The 18,637-nt window shown below is 39.3% G+C and overlaps 1 protein-coding gene across 2 annotated transcripts in view; it reads left to right on the top strand.

Moving 5' to 3' along the window:
* CSMD2 (CUB and Sushi multiple domains 2) overlaps positions 1-18,637 on the top strand; it is a 635,577-nt gene that overhangs the window by 545,774 nt on the left and 71,166 nt on the right. For both annotated transcript variants that reach the window (XM_087939569.1, XM_026702685.2), the window contains 5 exons: positions 3,574-3,762; positions 12,753-12,938; positions 13,842-14,036; positions 16,786-16,959; positions 18,092-18,265. In XM_087939569.1, coding sequence (XP_087795695.1) covers positions 3,574-3,762; positions 12,753-12,938; positions 13,842-14,036; positions 16,786-16,959; positions 18,092-18,265 — 918 coding nt within the window. The remainder of the gene's footprint in view (positions 1-3,573; positions 3,763-12,752; positions 12,939-13,841; positions 14,037-16,785; positions 16,960-18,091; positions 18,266-18,637) is intronic.

Raw genomic sequence — 18,637 nt, 5'->3', positions numbered from 1 at the left:
TGCCTTCCTGGGCCTCAGCAAGGGGAATCCCAGCACACCTGATCAATGTACAGCTGATTGTCGGGACGGAAAAAAAGAAATACCTTAGGCAAATGTCAGGCGGACGGGGTAAGCAAGCATCGGGCAGGAGGGTGACCGGCGTGGCCAACCAGAACTTACTACTGGTTTGGTGACCCATGCTAAATTCTTGCTACCGGTTTGCCCGACCTGGTGTGAACTGGCCGAATACCACCACTGAACTTAGTATTGCTAAGGTTGAGAAATGCTGCTCTACATCTATAAAAAAAATTAAAGTGGAGGAAATGGGAAAAGTTGACCTTTGCTTCTTATTACTCATATATATTTCCCAACCATTGCCGTGAAAAAATCCCACTAAAATACATTTTTAAAAATGTGAATTACATTTTTTCTTACATCCCCATGGATCCTGCACATTTGTGTGACTTGGGGTGGCTTCCAAAAACTAAACTAAACTTAATCCCTAAAATTGCAATAAAAGAACCATAAGATCTTTTTTTTTTTTTTTTGAATGACTGGAAACGTTTTTCAGAAAGAAGAAATATTCTCAAATTGGGTTTAAATGGAACAAAGAGAAAAAAAAATAGATGATAATTACTCAATGGGAAAAGTGTAAAAGATGTACATATATGATTTGTTTATTTCTTTCTGTTCTCTACTTATTTTTTATATATTTTACGATATTATTTTTTTTAAAGTGCAATAAAACATTCACAATCAATAGACTTCTTAAATACTGTTAATAAAAATTAGGACTTTCCTGTCCCATTTTCCTCAGAAAAAGGACTTGTCTTTATCATTTTTGGGGTCACACCTGGCCTCAAAGAAGGAGCTGCTATGGAAAAATTTCATAAACAGACACAGAACAGTATCTGAATCTATTTTTCACTTCTTTTGTGTTTGCTACCTTTGTTTGGTAGTACAAGAAAGGAGAACCTGTAATAGTTCTTCTGAATTTCCCAGAAGAGAAACAACAATCATTTCACCATTAACATTTTCACGGTGGATGTTTTATTCTGGTCCTGATTTCATATGAACTTTAATTAGTCCACCTTTATCAAAGCAATTATGAAAGGTTTGGCAAAGAGTTCCTCAAAATTAAACAAGCCATTCTTGGAATAAAGTAATTTTTTTTAATTACTTAATGAAAAGCAATCAAAATTGAGGCAGGGACATGCCTAAATGTGTCATAAATACATTAATGGTGTTATTCTGTAAATGAATGAACTAATATTTAATTGGAAGAAATTATGTTTTGATTATTTTACTGAGAGAACAAGAGCAACTTTATTCCACTGAGATTTTTGTGGCTTGCTTTATAATTCCGGTTTGCTTTTTAGAGTCCCAAATTATTTGCACTCTGAAGGGTTAGAAAGCCAAAAGATTGAGAAATATAGAGAAAGAATCAGAAAGCGTATAGATTTGGGTTTTAAATGTAATAATATAAGGGTAAAATTGATGTTTTGGTTTTGACTCACAGCAGAGTTAGATGAGAGCTATCCCCAAAGTTGCTGTACTGCAACTATCAGTATCGATAAGAAGCATGACTTTATGGTGAAAGATTCTGGGGATTTGTAGTTCTACAATAACTGGAGTGCTTCAAATTGAATATTTCTAACTTTGAGGATGAACAAAGTATACCAATATCAAAGCATTTAAATTCTTAGATTAACAATTATGCAAAACAATTGGGTCAGGGGAATCTAACTATCTCCTTCTGTCCTTTCTTTGAGTCATACCCGGAAGGTGAATCTAACACGAACCCCTAATGATGTTTCTAACCTCCAAAGATGCATGTTGGCAGTATAATTTCTTCTAATCTCTAGGAGAAGTCGTATTGACTTGAGAGCATATCAATATATTGAAAATGTTTTCCACTGTTCTGGTTATTTTTTCTCCTTAAATTAAAAGTTTAGCCTTGCTCACCATAACTTTCAACTTTCTGGGTTAAAAAAAGGAAGTGAATTAACTTTGCCTCTGCCACATTTAAACTGAAATTCTTTTAAGTCAAACTCAACTATGTAGTTCTTTGGGAACAGTATGGAAGTGATATGAGATCTCTTTCTATAATGCTTTTTGAACTTTTCAATTTACCCTTAGTTCTGGAATTTCCTGGTGGTTTTTCCATCCATGTACTGAGGAGATCTCATGTACTTCATGAGATTAGCCAAGTAAAGTGTTGCTAAGGATGAATAATTCCAAAGAAACTTATTTGGGGATCTGATTAAACATCATCAGAACAATTGCTGAGGGGAACTGTTTGGAAGGAAGTGAAATCAGAGCTATGGATATTTTATGGAGGCAATAGTGGACATTTGTGGAAACTGGAGAACATTGGGGTAATTTTAAGTGAAGGATAAATGTCAGGGGTGAACCTCACAATTCTATGACTTTGTCTTCTCCAGAAACTTCCATCAAAATACCATTTTAAGTCCCTAACTTCACTCTAATCTCTTTTCACAACTTTGATTGACTTGGTTCAATATAATCAGCATCCCTTAGCGTGCAGTATTGGTAAGGCCATATATCACCTAATGATATTATTACCAGTAATGTGTGCTACATTTATGACTGAAATGATGACTTTCATTATATAACTTTACTGGATCATAAAGGTATGAGAGTATGCATGTGTATGTCTAAACTGAAAAGTGGGGGAGGCAAGGAAAATCTATGTTGGACAAAAGTTAGAGACCCACAGTTAAAATACCATTAAGAAGTCAACCCTGGTTGTACAAATGCTTCTGTTTAGCCCTATTAATTTATACCATGTTTTAAGGCAGCTTCCTACAATCTGGTGCCCTCCAAATGTGCTGGCACCACAACTACAATAATTCCCAGCTAACCAACAGCCATGGTAGCAGAGAATTCTGGGAACTGTAACCCAACCCATCCGGAGAGCACCAAGTTGAAGGAGGCTGTGTTGGTAAGTAACAAAACATGAAAAAGACAGGTTGGGTCTATAAATAACATAAATCAGCTATTGGGAGAAAACTCAGCATGACTTGGAAACATAGAAGTAAGGATAACAAACCAGTGGAAAGTTTTCCTCAAAGGGAATTTGAGGAGGCAGGTATTTTGAGAACAGAAGCCACAATGTCTCTGAACATTGACACTATACAGTGCAGTATTTGGTCCCAGCTGAGGTCTGAAGGCCTTAAATAACATGTCTTAGACACTGGGCTCTAATTATTCTATATGAAATTATTATTAATACTATTATTACCTTCCATGCTTCATAGAAGTATAAACTTCAGCTGTCAGAATCTTCTGTGACTACTGGGAAACCATGAGAGCTGTAGTCCCATACATCTTGAGGTTGTGCGAGAAGCGGGAAACTGCTTTAATGTATGAATGTGGGCTGTGTCTTTGGGTCTGGTTTGTTACCAAAGGCATAGCATTAAATCTCAGTGGCATGGAGATACTGCACCAAAGGTCTACGGCTGAACTTTGAAGGAATGGAGTTGAACAAAGCCATTTCTCTTCACATATAATTGCATGATATTCTGTGTTTCTGAGTATATGCATATTTATGTTTTCCTTCCACTTGTGTAGCTCCTTATTGCAGCCTCCCTCCAGCACCTCTCCATGGCTCTATCCTCAGCCACTCCGGCCTGCAGCCAGGAAGCACCATTTGGTTCGGTTGTGACACCGGCTACCGCCTTGTTGGCCACAGCTTTTCAACATGTTCAAGACACCCCCAGGGTTACCACCACTGGAACAAAGCCATTCCTCTTTGTCAAGGTGTGCAGGAGACAAACGACAACTGTATATTTCCTGTTGTTTATTTGAATGTTTATGTCTTTTTCACAGTACTCTACTGCAACAAGCTGTGTGTTACAATAATGTAAGGTCTAAAAGGGATGGCTATCCTAATATGCAAAATGTTAGAGTTAACTCAGGCAGTTTTTCTCTTTCTCTGTATTGGAGTGGACGGATGGGTTGGTTTTTCCTCTTTCTGTTATTTTTGCATCTGCTCTGACATATTCAATGGTTCCATATTATGTTAACTGAGTGGATAATTTGATCATCCATTGGATTTTGCATCCTATTTCCAATAGTCACAATGAAACTTGGCATCAGAAATATTTGTTTTCAAAGTTGTGGGGGTGCATGGGAGCCCCAATAAATCTGTGTATTCAAAATTGTTGTAGGATCTCCCAGCTTTCCCCCAAACTACCCATCAAAAGGAAACCTAAGGCTAAGTGTGGCTTCATCCTCAGCATAAAGCTTTGGATAAAACCTAAAAGAGTTCTTAGTAATTCCTTGGAGTCTTTCAAAATGGAGCAGATTTAAGCTAGTCTTTAAGTGTCACCAGGTCTTTCTGGCGAATTTTGCACCATTTATCTGAGCTGAGCTGAGCTGAGCTATGCAAGTCTTAGTAATATACCCCTTTCTCCTTGAAAGAGGAGAACTAAGAAGGGAAGAGAGATCTGATGAAAGAAACAGTTCAGCCTAGTCAGCACACCTGAAGTTGCCATGGCAACTATAATTTTCAAAACCCACCAGAAGCCACACATTAAAACCTACCAGTGCAATATGTCTCTACTTGCAAAGGCAGGAATTAATTATTATTGTCTTCTGGAACTAAGAGTCAGCTAATTTCACTGGGTAGAACCCAGGACATCCACAAGATACTATGGATGCCCTGGATTAATAATTAAAGAGTACCAATAGAAAAGAATATCTGCAGCTGAAGGTTGCACTGTGGAGTCCTTGGTGCTCTCCAAGCTTGACTGTTTGCTTGCAGATATTTCGCTACCCAACCAGGTAACATCTTCAGCAAGCAACCAAGCTCAGAGAACACCAAGGACTCCATAATTAAAGAGTTTTCAACATCATGCAGGTATTGTTTTGAAAAATGAGGAAAGTTTTAACCAAGTTTCCTGTAGAAATAACAAATATAGAATGGTGCGTTTTATTTATTTTGCTTTATTAGCTGCTGCACTAGGTGAACTTGGTTGTCTGCAGCAACTTGAGTTCAACTGTTCTCTTCCAGAAATTTCTTTGAGTGTCTCTCAGCCTACTGACCATTCGTAGGTCACACTTCTTCATGATGTGGTACTGGAATATTAAATTATTGCTAGATATCTTGAAACATGACACCTATACATTTGCACTAATGTCATTTCTTCATAAGGTAAATCAGTGGATAAAAGCTTGACGACCCATGGTTATTTTTTGTTTTAAAGGTTTCTACAATTGCTTGGGGAATAAGGGACTGAGGCCCTGGTTTATGACACAAGGACAGCCTCAGAGACATTAGCATGAATGTTAGGGATCCAAACAACCAGGGCATTTCTACTCAACCTTTTAGAATTTGAGTATTTATAGTCACAATTACATCCGGCATCATGTTCAGGAACATTAGATCTATCGATCCATTAATATAGATCACATTTTTTTTTTCTGAATAAACCACAACGGTTGTGGTTCACTTGGACGAGCTAGCCATAAATCCCAATTCGCAAAATACAGCATCAGGGTTCACAAACCAGACCAACCATATTTTGTCTGTGAACCAAACAGGTCTGTCTGTGAACTCCATAATTGTGCATTGTTTTTTCCCTTTAAAAATCATATCCAGACGCATGCCTTCTTTCCAAACATGTAACACAGCTCAAGCAAAAGATGTGAGGTGCCACTTGCTGCAAACACCCCAGTCATTAATCTGAGACCTGGCAGGATTGAATGAAGCTAAAAGAACATTCCCTGTAAAGCTCTTGTCAACAATGAAACCCAGGCTCTGATGGCAAGACAGAAGGAAGTGAGAAAGATCAAGATCAGAGATTGTCTGATTAGACTTACTTAAGCTTCATTTAGAACAGATTCATTTGTAATAATAGCCTTGCTCCTTGGGGTTCAGTGAGGTGGAATTATTTGTTCAAACTCCTGGTAACTAGCCAGCCCCCACCTCTCTGCTTCTCTGAGCTCTTTCCAAAACAGCCTTCATTGCTCTTTTATTGCTTCCCTTGACCTCTAACCACTCTTTGTTTTAGCATCTCTCAGGAAGCTGCTTCCTCTGATTCTTTAAACAGTAGCTGCTTTCAGGTTTTCACAATCAGATTTAAAGTTTTTTGCTGCCCTTGTAAACTCATGCTAGGCTGTGGGAGTCGGAGTCTTAAAGAACAGGCAAATAGTTGGGTTTAGTTTTGGGGGGATGTTTTTCCTCAAGTATGCTTCTTGAAATATATTACCATCAAGAAACATGAAGTAGCACCAAATATTTCATGGCAAATCTTTATCATGTAGTCACGTAGGTAGAGTCCTTGCTTAATGATTGGTTGTTTTGCAACCATTTGAAATTAGTCTATGGAGATTCTCAGTCATCCAGATCATGGTTGTTCCAAAGGTGCTTTTTCAAAAGGCAGTTGGACTTCGTTTTTCCTTGAAGACATTTCATTTCTCATCGGATAAGCTTCTTCAGTTCTGACTGAATGGTGGAGGATGGAAGGATTTAAATTCTGGTCATAAACCGAAGAAGCTTCTTGGATGAGAAATGAAACATCTTCAAAGAAAAACAAAGTCCAGTTACCTGTTTGAAAAGCATCTTTGGGCCATTCAAAATCAGGAAGGCCACAAGTTGGGTGCTTTATGGTCCACTCCCAACCATTGTAAATGGTCTCTCACACACACATGGTTACATGACCACAAGTCAGGTGGGTCAGGCTTTACAACCCAGTTCTAGGGTTCCACACCCATATAACATCAATTTGCAATACTTTTTACTGCTATTTGGCAAAAACGCCAATTAAATGAATGGGTTAACTTAATGATTGCCACGAAAAACGCTAGAAAATTCCTTCCAGTCACATGGGTGCCTTGACTTACAACTGCAACTTACAACTTAGGACTGCAATTCTAGGCCCAGTTATGGTCATAAGTTAAGGACTATCTGTAACGATATATTCTTTTAGTTTGAACATTTTGCTGATGCCTTCCTGTTTTGTCCAATCTTCTTTAATTTCCTTTGCAGGCTGAAGCTGATAAATGCCAGCATCTACATAGCTAAGTTCAACTTAAAATGCCATTTTTTTTAATGGATGACCATAAACCCTAATACAAAAATAAATAGCAAATTCCTATTCTTCTTTAATAACCCAAGTGATTGTGTTCAGTCCCTCTGCATCCCTACTGGTCAGTGCTCCCAAATTATCCTCTTAAATCACCAATCTAATCTATAAAATAACAGATGTTCTGTTTGATTGCTGTAAAGATTCCATCATGCCATATTCTGCAAAAGGATGCTAAATGCTCCAAATTAGAATGTTGTTTTGATGCAACAGAGCACAAGCGATGTTTCCATCTTGTCTGATGAACCATTTGCCTAAATCCAAGAACTTGTAACTGAGTCCATTCCTGCCTGACCATCTGTGCTAGAAGCAAATTAGATGGAAGTCAAGGGCCTTCTCTAGTTATTTATGGTCTGAGCAGAACTGCATTAGGACTAACTAGGCTGTATATTGGCATAGGATTCATAGACATTATCCAGATGAAGACTGCTGCAAGATTTTAAATGCAAGCATGCCAGATGTTTAAAGACAGTTAAGATGCACCTTTTCTGACTAATATATTTTATAAAAAGGCATATGTTTCTATCTATCATCTCTCCCTGCCTGCCTGCCTGCCTGCCTGCCTGCCTATCTATCTATCTATCTATCTATCTATCTATCTATCTATCTATCTATCTATCTATCTATCTATCTATCTATCTATCTATCTATCCATCCATCACCTTCTCAGAACTTTTGCAACAGAACTGAATAAACACCCCAAAGTCTAAAGTGGGTTTAAAAGTAATGAGTGCCAGAAAAGGAATAATTCCAAGGGACTGAGATTCTTTGTTAATCAAAACCCCAATAAAAATCTTGAGTGTTTACACAGGGGAAGGGAAGCTAGTCAGGAACAACAAGACAAAGGAGAGACTCTGAAGGAAAGTGTAGCGAATTCTTCTTTCAAATAGTTTGTCCATAAGATTACTAGAGCTCAAATCCTCTCTGGACATCTGAGTCCCACCTTCAACAGCTGTTATTTAAAGAATTCCTCTTTGGCCTTGAGATAAAGCTTGCTCTTTTCAGTTGTTGAATTCATTTTATTTGGTGGGAGGCAGATGGGATAGAAATGCTGCCAGACACTTCACTTTTCCCTGGTTAGGTAAAAATCTCCTTTTGCTGGTTTTCATTAAAGCTCCAGCAGCTGAGACTTTCATTCTCTCATTTCTAATAAATCCTGGAATGACAAACTGCTTTGTCTTTCTGTCCAGGGCGGCATCATTCTTGATTTCCCATGGATGTTTAGCACATCTGATAACATTGAAATTAACATTTGGAGAGAGATGATGCTGGAAATGGGTGATGAACCCTTAGCTTGCCTCTCCTTAAATATACCCCTCGGGGCCATTCTTCTCCATCCTGCAAAATTTTCTTGCTTGCCTTGTAGTCACTCTCCACAATACAGGTAATCCTCAACTTACGACCACAGAATTTATGTTGCTTAATGAGAAATTTGTTAAGTGAGTTTTGTCCCATTTTACGGCTTTTCTTGCCACATTTGTTAAGTGAATCACTGCAATTGTTAAATTAGTAACACGGTTGATAAGTGAATCTGGCTTGACTTTGTTTGGCAGAAAGTCACAAAAGATGACCACATGACCAGGACACATCAACCATCATAAATGTGAGTCAGTAGGGAAGCATCCAAATATAAATCATGTGACCATGGGGATGCTGCAATGGTCATAAGTGTGAAAAGTGGTCATAAGTCACTTTTTCAGTGCTGTTGTAATGGTCACTAAATGAACTGTTGTAAGTCAAGGACTACCTGTACTTAAATTGCATTTATTATTATTTAAATTTATTAGCTGCCCAATTCTATTGGACTCTGGGCAGCATACAAAATGAGGGAGAACATAAAAGCAGCTAAAACATTAAATCAAACAGACAGCCTAGATGAAAATAATCTAATAGACAGCAAAAACAATTGAACAAATAATAAACATCAACCCCAGGCTTGGGACCACAGCCAGGAGTTGATGTTTATTTAACTTGGAATCAGAGAATATAGATCTTACAGTGGCAACACTCAGTCAATAACTATGATTACGCAAATTAGAATAAAGCAGGTATCTATCTAAAGACTGAAAAGAATTGTATAAATGATTTATACAAATGCAGTGCTGGTTCTTGTAATGCACGGTTTTGCCCTGGTGATTCCCTTTATCTCATGTAATGAAATTCTCTTCAGTTATTTTGATAAAATGATTGTTACAGAGGGAAAAAACCTCTGGTTATCCTTGTTGCTTGTATTCCTTTGCATTAAATGTGAATAGTAATAAGTGGATAAAGGAAACAGATATTGTGCATTCCTACAAAATGAAAAAAAAAAATGGTAGTATAGCCACAGTTTTAAAGCTACCCTGATTTCTCAGGGGGCTGATTAAGTCAAGGCCACATCTGGAAATTGAAGTCCCCTCCCCCTCATATCTCTCCCTCCCTCCCTCCCTCCCTCCCTCCTGATAACTGGTAGATTGCCAGAAGACCATAGCTGTGGGTGTTAACAGTCCCCGTCTCCCATCTCTCCATCTTCTTGAATTGGATCTCTTTTAAGTTGACTGATCCAGTCCTTCCTCTTCCTTTTGCATTTTGCAAGCCTCAGTCCTTCCTCAGACAAATTATTGGGCTAATTTATTTCTGCTCCACTCCGTACCTCCATATCCCCACTCCTTCCCCCTCCCCCTATTTCTTTCCCTCCCTCTCCCTCCCTCTCCCTCTCTCTCTCTCTCTCTCTCCTCTTGAGCTGCATCTAGCTATTTAGCTATCCATCATCTATCCATTAGCTATCCATCTACCTTCCTAGCTTCTTTTCCATCTTTCTTTCTTTCTTTCTTTCTTTCTTTCTTTCTTTCTTTCTTTCTTTCTTTCTTTCTTTCTTTCTTTCTTTCTTTCTTTCTTTCTCTTGAGCTTTGGGAGGGGGAAAAGCCCTCTAGGTCTCTGGTTCACTAATTCCATCATGCCTACAGCAATTAGCTTAATATTTCCGTAAATCTCTACTATACCACGGTTCACTTTAGCATCTCTGAGGATCCTCTTTCCTCTTATTCTTTAAAGTGTAGCTTATAGACATTTAAACCCCTCATTTTTCCCTCTGTAAACTCTTATTCATTTGGATCAAAGTTTATCTCCTTCAATAAATTCTCAGACGTCAATGCAACCAACTAGGCTGAAGAAGGATATCTATTCCACATCAAATATACAATATCCCAAATAACGTGAATGCACATTTTTCATTAGGAGTCTCAACTGGAGTACAATATTAAGTACAGTACAAACTATATAGTTTTCATTGAAAGAGTGAAGCAAAAGAACCAGCACCCCCCTCCCCAACCTTCCCATCCACTCATCAATTTCCCACATGCAAAAACCCTACAGGGGTCATAGGGAGAACAAAGCGTTTAACAACTGGCAGACAATTTGGGGTGGATGAGCTGCCCATGTGGCCCTCCAAATTGTTTGGGTAAGGTAATCCTTGAAGGTTATAGAGATTACAGAGCCGAATCAGTCAAAAGCATGGATTTTCAGCCTCCTGTCCTTTTCCCTTGCTGTCGCTGCTACATGAAATTGGTATTCATCACACTTAGCTGTCTAGACGCCTGGCCTTGCCAAAGGTTTTGCTGATCTCCTTAGTGGTTCGGGTGACATGTACACAATTATCTTCACAAAGCTAGGATGTGACTGATGACACCCACACTGGACAGCTGGATCTGTTTTCCTTCCTTCCTTCCTTCCTTCCTTCCTTCCTTCCTTCCTTCCTTCCTTCCTTCCTTCCTTCCTTCCTTCCTTCCTTCCTTCCTTCCTTCTTTCCTTCCTACCTTCCCTGCTTATGCTAATTATTTCCAATACAATAGGCCCTATTGTAGAAGGAGCCTATGTCCTTGATTATGAAGGCCCTGCTGTAACAAATTACACCTTCATATTATGTTATGTGTTTCTTTCACCATCTACTATAGCTGTTCTTTCAAAATCCCTCTCCAGCCTACTATTTCCTCTTATTCATTCTTCTCTTTTTCTCATAAAGGACCTTTTTTAAAATCTAAATGCTATTTGGATGTTTATGCTGCAGCTTTAGCTTATCATTTTAACTTGGCTTATGTTTAAGCAGAGATTCCTAATCACAATTCTGATGGCCGTTGGCCTCCCAGGTTAGCCTGCAGGCAATTGCATCAGGGAAAAGATAGTCCAGTATGTCCACAGGTTTGAATTCATTTAATTGAAATAAGCATTGGCTAAATTGCTATGACAACATAACAAGTTTATAAATATTCTAACTTCACAATGATGAGTTGTTTATACAACGACAGTAGATCCATAAATGGTTGTTTAAGAGGAAACAGATGTTGTTTAAAAATATGCCCCTTTTAGGGTTATGTAGGTCCTCAAAAGGCAATTTCCAAGCTACAAATCAAATGGATCACCTAAATAAAAAACTAGGACAATGACACTATTAGACTTAAAGTACAACAAACTATAATTAAATATGATATTAAGATATTCCAACAAAAACAATAAAGGTACTACCAATTCCACGCAACATTTAAAAGTATATCAAATTTAAAAAATCCTAGTGCTGACAGTTCAAAATAAACAGCTATTTAAAGTTTGGTTAAAAGAGCTCTTGCCTCACAATCAGAAGGCTGTGAGTTCAATCCTAGGTAGAGGCTAATATTTGGAATAGACTCTCCTGCTCGAGCAGGGGATTGAAGTAGATGACTCCGAGGTCCCTTCCAACTCTGTTATTCTATGATCTATGATACCTGGGTTTAAAGTATTTCAGTTAGGATAATAATCTACAAATCTATGAACTCAGCTAAAAAGGACCTATCCCTTGAGTTTATACAAAGAATTTGGAAATCAGTCTTGAAGTAAAGATGGAGTAGCAGTAGTCTGAGCAGTAGTCTGAGTCCAAATCATAAAGGTCAATATTTTTAGACTGTTAAAGATGGCCCATCTTCCAACTGTTTTTCCTTGTCATTTTCTAAGCAGTTGTATGAACTGTGGTTTCTGATCACCTTCAAAGATAGACTTCAAGTCGCATAAATCAAGGTAGGCCTAGGGCAAGGTCTGTTCTTGGGTATCATCACAAGCTCAAAACAATTTGAGCTACTGTCACAGACATTTTAGGCAAATCTTCCCTGTTCAAAAGGAACCATAACCCCAACCAATATTGGTCACAAATTAGCTGACTTCTCAACCCACACATTGTCCCTCATTGGGGATTATATATTAATTTATATGCTTTTGTCTTTGGCTCATTTAGAGGAAGTCCCACTGAAGTATGTCTGTATGTTTTGCAAAAAGAAATCCAAGTAGTATGCTTCTACACAGATGGGTATCTTTGGAGGTTGGTGAAAGCATATGAAAGTCTTGAGAGCTTGGGGATGGCAAAGAATGCATCACACAATGTATTGTGATAAGGATGCATCACAACACATGTGTGATGACTCTGTTATGCATAGGCCACCCTGAGTTCTGCACCTGCCTCAAGACATCAAGTATATGTTCGCAGGATTTGTGTGATGTCATAACACCTATATTTGGGGCATCCTTGTTTACTGTGAACACTACTATATATGTATTGGATAGGGAAGACTCACGAGAATGAAAACAGGTTAAGTTTTGAAGCACAGCTAGACTTTGTATGAAGGCAAGCAATCACGTGTCTTAACTTTTTCTTCCAAGCAATCTCCTGTGGAGTTCCCAGAGCTCCAAAGAACGGGGTTGTTTTTGGCAGAGAGTACACCATGGGCAGCAAAGCAGTTTACCAATGCAAAGAGGGCTTTCATCTCCAGGCCCAAGATAACTCCAGCGTGGAGTGCCTGGCTACTGGACAGTGGAGCAATGGCAATAATCCTCTTCCATGTATGGGTGAGTCTAACGTGGTCCACCTTCAACCTTCCATGTTCTTTGTCTCTTTTTAAGTATGATGCCTTTGTCTTAATAAGCATCCAGAATCATTTCAAAAGTAACCAGAAGCTTATTGTGTCAGAGTTAAAAGACCACCTCATTAGTTGGTCTCTTGGAAACAGTAGTTAGTTAAATGCTTATTGGGAAATTAGAGAGAGGGTATTGTATAGAAATATAAACCTCTTGATCCACAGGGCCAGATATTTTCTTTTATGCGAACCCAAAGAAAGATCTCATGAGTGAAATCCTCCTGCTGGACCTTTATTGGCTGGGCTGCTACTCTGCTGGTGAAGGGAGATTCTGTATGGAGAAACTCAAAAGAATCATCTTCCCAGATAATTTTGTCCATGGTTTTGGTGGAGCAATTTAAGTCACTTTTTTCCCTTTCTCTGCACATGCTTTAGTTTCCTTGAGATAGAACTTCCCATGAAGATGTAACTCTTTCTATATTGATTTTTTTCTATTATATGCAAGTATGTGTTATATCAAAAGGTGGAAGCTCAATTTCTAGCTGACACAGCTAAACACCTTTAATAGACTTGCCTTCCCATCTGTTGTCGTCCTATAGATACTAATGTTCCACTTAGTTATCAGGTTCATTGTTCCCCTTGTTCAGAAATCATTCAATGTTGCCTCAGAGGTTTGTATCCTCACTTCATTCAGCTTTGTGACAAATTTGGATCCGTTTCCAAATGGCCACCAGTTTAGAACAAATTCAGTTCAGACTGTTCAGTGACAATGACAAATACAACATTCTCCTCTTATTTATAGCTTTCAGCTGGTTGTTCTCAGTTAGAACAGACAGATGAATGGGCCTTTAGTGTAACTTAGATTGTTTCTCTTTTCATCTCTTGGTGAATCCAGCGGTCAGCTGTCCTGACATCAGCAGCATTGCTGTGGAACATGGGAGATGGAGGCTGATCCATGAAACTCAGTACCAGTACAACGCACAACTCATGTTGATCTGTGACCCAGGCTACTATTACATTGGGTATCGTGTCATTGGCTGCCAGGCGAATGGGAAATGGAGCATAGGAGAACCTATGCCGACCTGTAGAAGTGAGTGTGTGTTTTAGGAATGAAAAATCAAAAAGAATATAACAGTGTGTGCCTCTGGGAGGATAATATGACACTGGGGTGGGGTGGGCTTGCAAAACAAGTGAGTAACAGCAAATACAAGAAATGTGTAAATATATAAGAAACAAGAAATATAAAAATATGCATTCCAGGTTAAAAAATAAATATCATAAAACAAATGTACTCAAAGAAAGGATAAGTAAGAATGGCCACAATGAAGTTGTCTAAGCAACTCTCCAGTTCCCTGGATGACCCATTATTGCTTCAATAATTAGGTCTTGAGGGACTTCTGGAATGTGACAGGGGATAGAGCTTTCTTAATATCAGGGAGAAGGATGTTCCATAAGGCTAATAGTGACTGTGGCTTTGTCTAATGAAAGAGTCTGGGGTCAGTTTGAGTTTATGAGTCTTGAGGAAGCAGCTAAGTCTCTGCAAATAAATTTAATAAATAAATAAAGTGCTAGCTGTGCTGCTTTCCAATTGATCACTGTTCCACATAGTTAAAGCCTCCCATAAGGTGGCAAAAGGTTGGATCTGAGCAGTAGCCGACTGGTTTTGAGATGATATTTACCTCAGTTTTGAAAGAGGTGGTGGGAAGTGTCCTGCTTTAGAAGTCTTTGTTCAGTTTGATGTTCTGAAAAATGTTAAACCCATCTCCAAATTTCCCTTCTTAGGAAAGATTATAAAGAAAGTGGTGCTTCTATATCTTCAGAAAGCCCTACAGGAAGAAGATTATTTGTCTTAGTAGTAATTGATTCAGGCCAGGATATTGTCAGGTTCCAATGTAAAGTGAGAAAGAAAAAGAAAAAATCCAAAACACAGTTCTGAAATTTAAATTTATCTCTCACAAACATTGGCACGAACTGACATACATCAATTGTAAATTCAAAGTCAGGACTAAGTGTCCAGTTAATGTCTCACCAGTTTTGAAATGTTCCCTAGCCTGCCTAGCCTCTCACATGCGTGTCCCACCCCCATTCTTCCCTAATCTGATTCAGTTGACATTAAGCAGGGAGGCCAGCAGAGTTCCATCGCCAGCCACACTCAGTGCTCATTCTCTCAAGCATCTGCCTTTGCTTCAGCCACGTGGCTGGCCAATAGCTGTTTGGCGTTTATTTCATCAGCGGCAGCAGGCCTGGCGTGGGCTCAGCGGTCCAGTGAGTTTAGCGTCATGGTTGCTGTGCCGTTCTTGAGTCCCTACGGAAAAGGCAATCTCCGTTTTTCTGTTTCCCACCGGAATGGCAGCCCTGGGCTTCCAGGCACACCAGGGCTGACACATATAGCATGGAAACTGTATTGGCTGTGCTTGGGGTTGATCTGAGGAGTGACTGAAATCTGGTCCTCCATGATCTCTCAGCAGCATTTGATGCTATCAACTATGCTGTCTTCTTGTACCATCTCTGAGGAATTGGAGTTCATAACACTGTTTTGCAATGTTCTCTTCCTTCCTGGAGGAAACATTCCTGTGTAGGGATGGCATGGCATGGGAGACGTTTGGCCCAAAGACTTCTTCTTTGTGGCATGCCTTAGGTCTCTCTTTGTTCGTCATTTCTTTTCCAAATGGAAATGAAATTGCTAGGGAAAATCAGCACCGTTTAGTACCATCAATCACGTTGATAATACCCAATTATACATTTCATCCTGGGACAAACAGGTGATTGCATGCTTGGAGACTCCAAGGCCTAGATAGTGAGGAACAGACTGCTTGAATTCCTCCAAGACAGACTGGCTTTGGATCCATAGGCCTAAATTCCAGGGAAATCCTATCTGACTCAGAAAGGCATTGTAACCCCCGCCCCCCATCCACCCACCCCAGCATTCAGAAGCTGTCCACAATGTGAGATCTTTCTAGACCAGGGGTGCCAAACTCACATCATCATGGCGGCATGATGTATCAGGACTTTTTTCCTCTTTGCTAAACTGGACATGGGCACGGCCACGTGTGACACATCCGACCCACAGACCAGGAGTGACAGCCCAGTTCTAGACTCACAGCTTTTGCTGGATGAGCAGATGGCTAAAATTATTTTCTTATTAAAAAATCATGCCACCTCAAGTCTCACTTTTTCTTGCCAAAGTTCTTGTAAAGCAGGAGGATTTGGGAATCCACAAAACTTGGCTTAGGAGTTGTAAAGTCACAAGACTTAGTTACTTCTTGACAGCATGCTAAAATGCATTTTAATGAGTACCGTGAAATCCTCCATCATATGTTCTACAAAACTATCCACTTGAGGTTGATTAAATAAAGGATGATTCAACAATCTGCAACTTACTGTAACATACACACCCATATCTGAAGAAACAGTGAGCTCTTCTTTGTCCTTTGATAGATCTCTGGAGAGGGATCTCTATGGACTTTATTGTGGAACTCCCCAAAAGAATATAGGAAATGTCATTTGGGTGGTGACAGATCTGTTTTCAAAACAGATGCATTTCATTCCATGCCAGAAGATACCAACAGCAACAGGACTTGCCAAATTATTTTTATACCATATTTATAGACTGCATGCAGCTCTCCAACATATCATCTTGGACACAGGAGGGGGATCCAATTCATGTCAAAGTTCTGGAGAGCCTTTCTGGACCTATTAGGCACAGACCAGGGACCTAGTTCTTCACACTATCCACAGACAAATGGCTGTGAATGGACAAACTCAATTCTAGAACAATACCTGAGATGCTTTATTACCTATATTAACTAAGTTTGTTTGTGTGTGTCTATTAATTTCAGTCATCTCCTGTGGAGATTTGCCCGTGCCATCCAATGGAAACAGGATTGGAACCTTAACCTCTTATGGAGCTACTGCAATTTTCTCCTGCAATAGTGGCTACACCTTAGTGGGTTCTCGTGTGCGAGAATGTATGGCCAATGGTCTTTGGAGTGGACTAGAAGTGACATGCCTGGGTGAGTATAAGACTAACATCAACTTGATCAGCTGGGGGCCATTCCGAGCCCCAAATAGGAGACTTAGGGGACCATTCATCATGTCATTTCTGCATCCATCTTTCAAAAGAACTGCAAGGTCAGATGAAAGCAATGGGTTAATCCACCACAATGTCAGTTGATAAATGTATACCGTATATTTTAACCAGCTGCTTTTAATTTGTATCATTTCTTTTTTCTTCTTGCTGAAGAATGAAATACTATATCAGACAAGCCTCTTGCTACCAGAAGTACTTTTATTTTGCTTTTGGTTAAATTAAACCTTATTTTACACTTTATTATCAGCTCCAGATGGAGAAATGTCTTGAATAGTCTTAATAAACAGAATTAATGAAAACTGTAATGGATTCTTGCTGCTGTTCTTCTTTTATCTCAGTTTTATAACTGTTTAATACATACAAAAGACTTTTCCACTTCTCTCTCGTTGTCGGAGTTGCCTGATGCCGTCTTTGGAAACCTGATATAACTGAACGTATCTTTTAAAAAATATTAGCAGTGGGTAAAAAACCCTATAAATATCTAAAAAACCAATAATTTTAACAGTCTCTTGGCAATGTTGACTCACCACCCATATAAAGAAAGGGGTTCTTCTTTATATCTTCTTTATATCCAAGAGAGTATGCACAATGTAGGAACAAGTTCTTTTAGGGACCAAAAATCAAAATTTCATTTTTTTTCTATCTTGAGCATAAAGTCCAGAAGCGGTTTTCAAGTGGAAACAAAACTGACTTAGTTTTTCTTGTTAATGTAAGATAATTAGTGTTGCCTTCTCCACCAACTCTATCACTTTTTTCCACCTGTTCTTCCATTGTGAGCATTAACTTAGGGTCTTTCCATTTTTGTGCATAGAAGTTTCACACCACCATCAGCACATATAATAACAAAGTTCCATTTTTTTTCAAGTTCTTTCTCCAATATCCCTAAAAGAAAAATGTCTGGTTTCCATTTTATATTGCATTAAGAATTTTCTGAATTAAGGCAACATCTATAGTAACTTTCCTAAAGTACAACAGGAAACCAGGTATCCAGGAAGGGTTCGTTCTATATTGGACTCTCAGTAATTCTACCTCCTCCTGTTTACTTGTCCCTCCAGCGGGTCACTGTGGTGAGCCAGGTTCTATAGTCAATGGCCAGATCAATGGAGAGAACTACAATTACCGTGGCAGTGTAGTGTACCAGTGCAACCCTGGCTTCCGGCTCATTGGCATGTCGGTCCGCATCTGCCAGCAAGATCACCACTGGTCTGGGAAGACTCCTGTTTGTGTGCGTAAGTATGTTGCCATTTTAATTACACAGCCTGACTCACAACATTGATAGAGAGCTCAGGAAGAAAAAAAAACAGGGTGAAGGTGCGGCTGCCCCATTTCCCAATCCTGATTCCCCAGTTGCCTCCCTAGCAGGGGTGGGCTGCTGGGGGCTCACAGGGGCTCGGGAGAACCCCTAGCAGGATGCAGAGAGCCCTCAATAACTTCAGAAAGACAAGCAGCAAGGGAAAACTCTTAATAGGCTTAATTGAACTTCTGGGCATTCAGCCAAGAGCATTTCACACCTCGTAAAAGTGTTGCAAGCTAGATAAATAATCCACTCAGTGCTTGAGAGGGAAAGCCATTGAGAAAATCAGATCACATAGCCACTGGCC

Source organism: Pseudonaja textilis, chromosome 10 (genome assembly GCF_049901715.1).
Source record: "Pseudonaja textilis isolate UNSWEBS1 chromosome 10, rPseTex1.2, whole genome shotgun sequence".
Taxonomy (NCBI): Eukaryota; Metazoa; Chordata; class Lepidosauria; order Squamata; family Elapidae; genus Pseudonaja; species Pseudonaja textilis.
The sequence above is the reverse complement of the archived record's forward strand: the minus strand, read 5'-3'. Positions and strand labels throughout refer to the sequence as shown.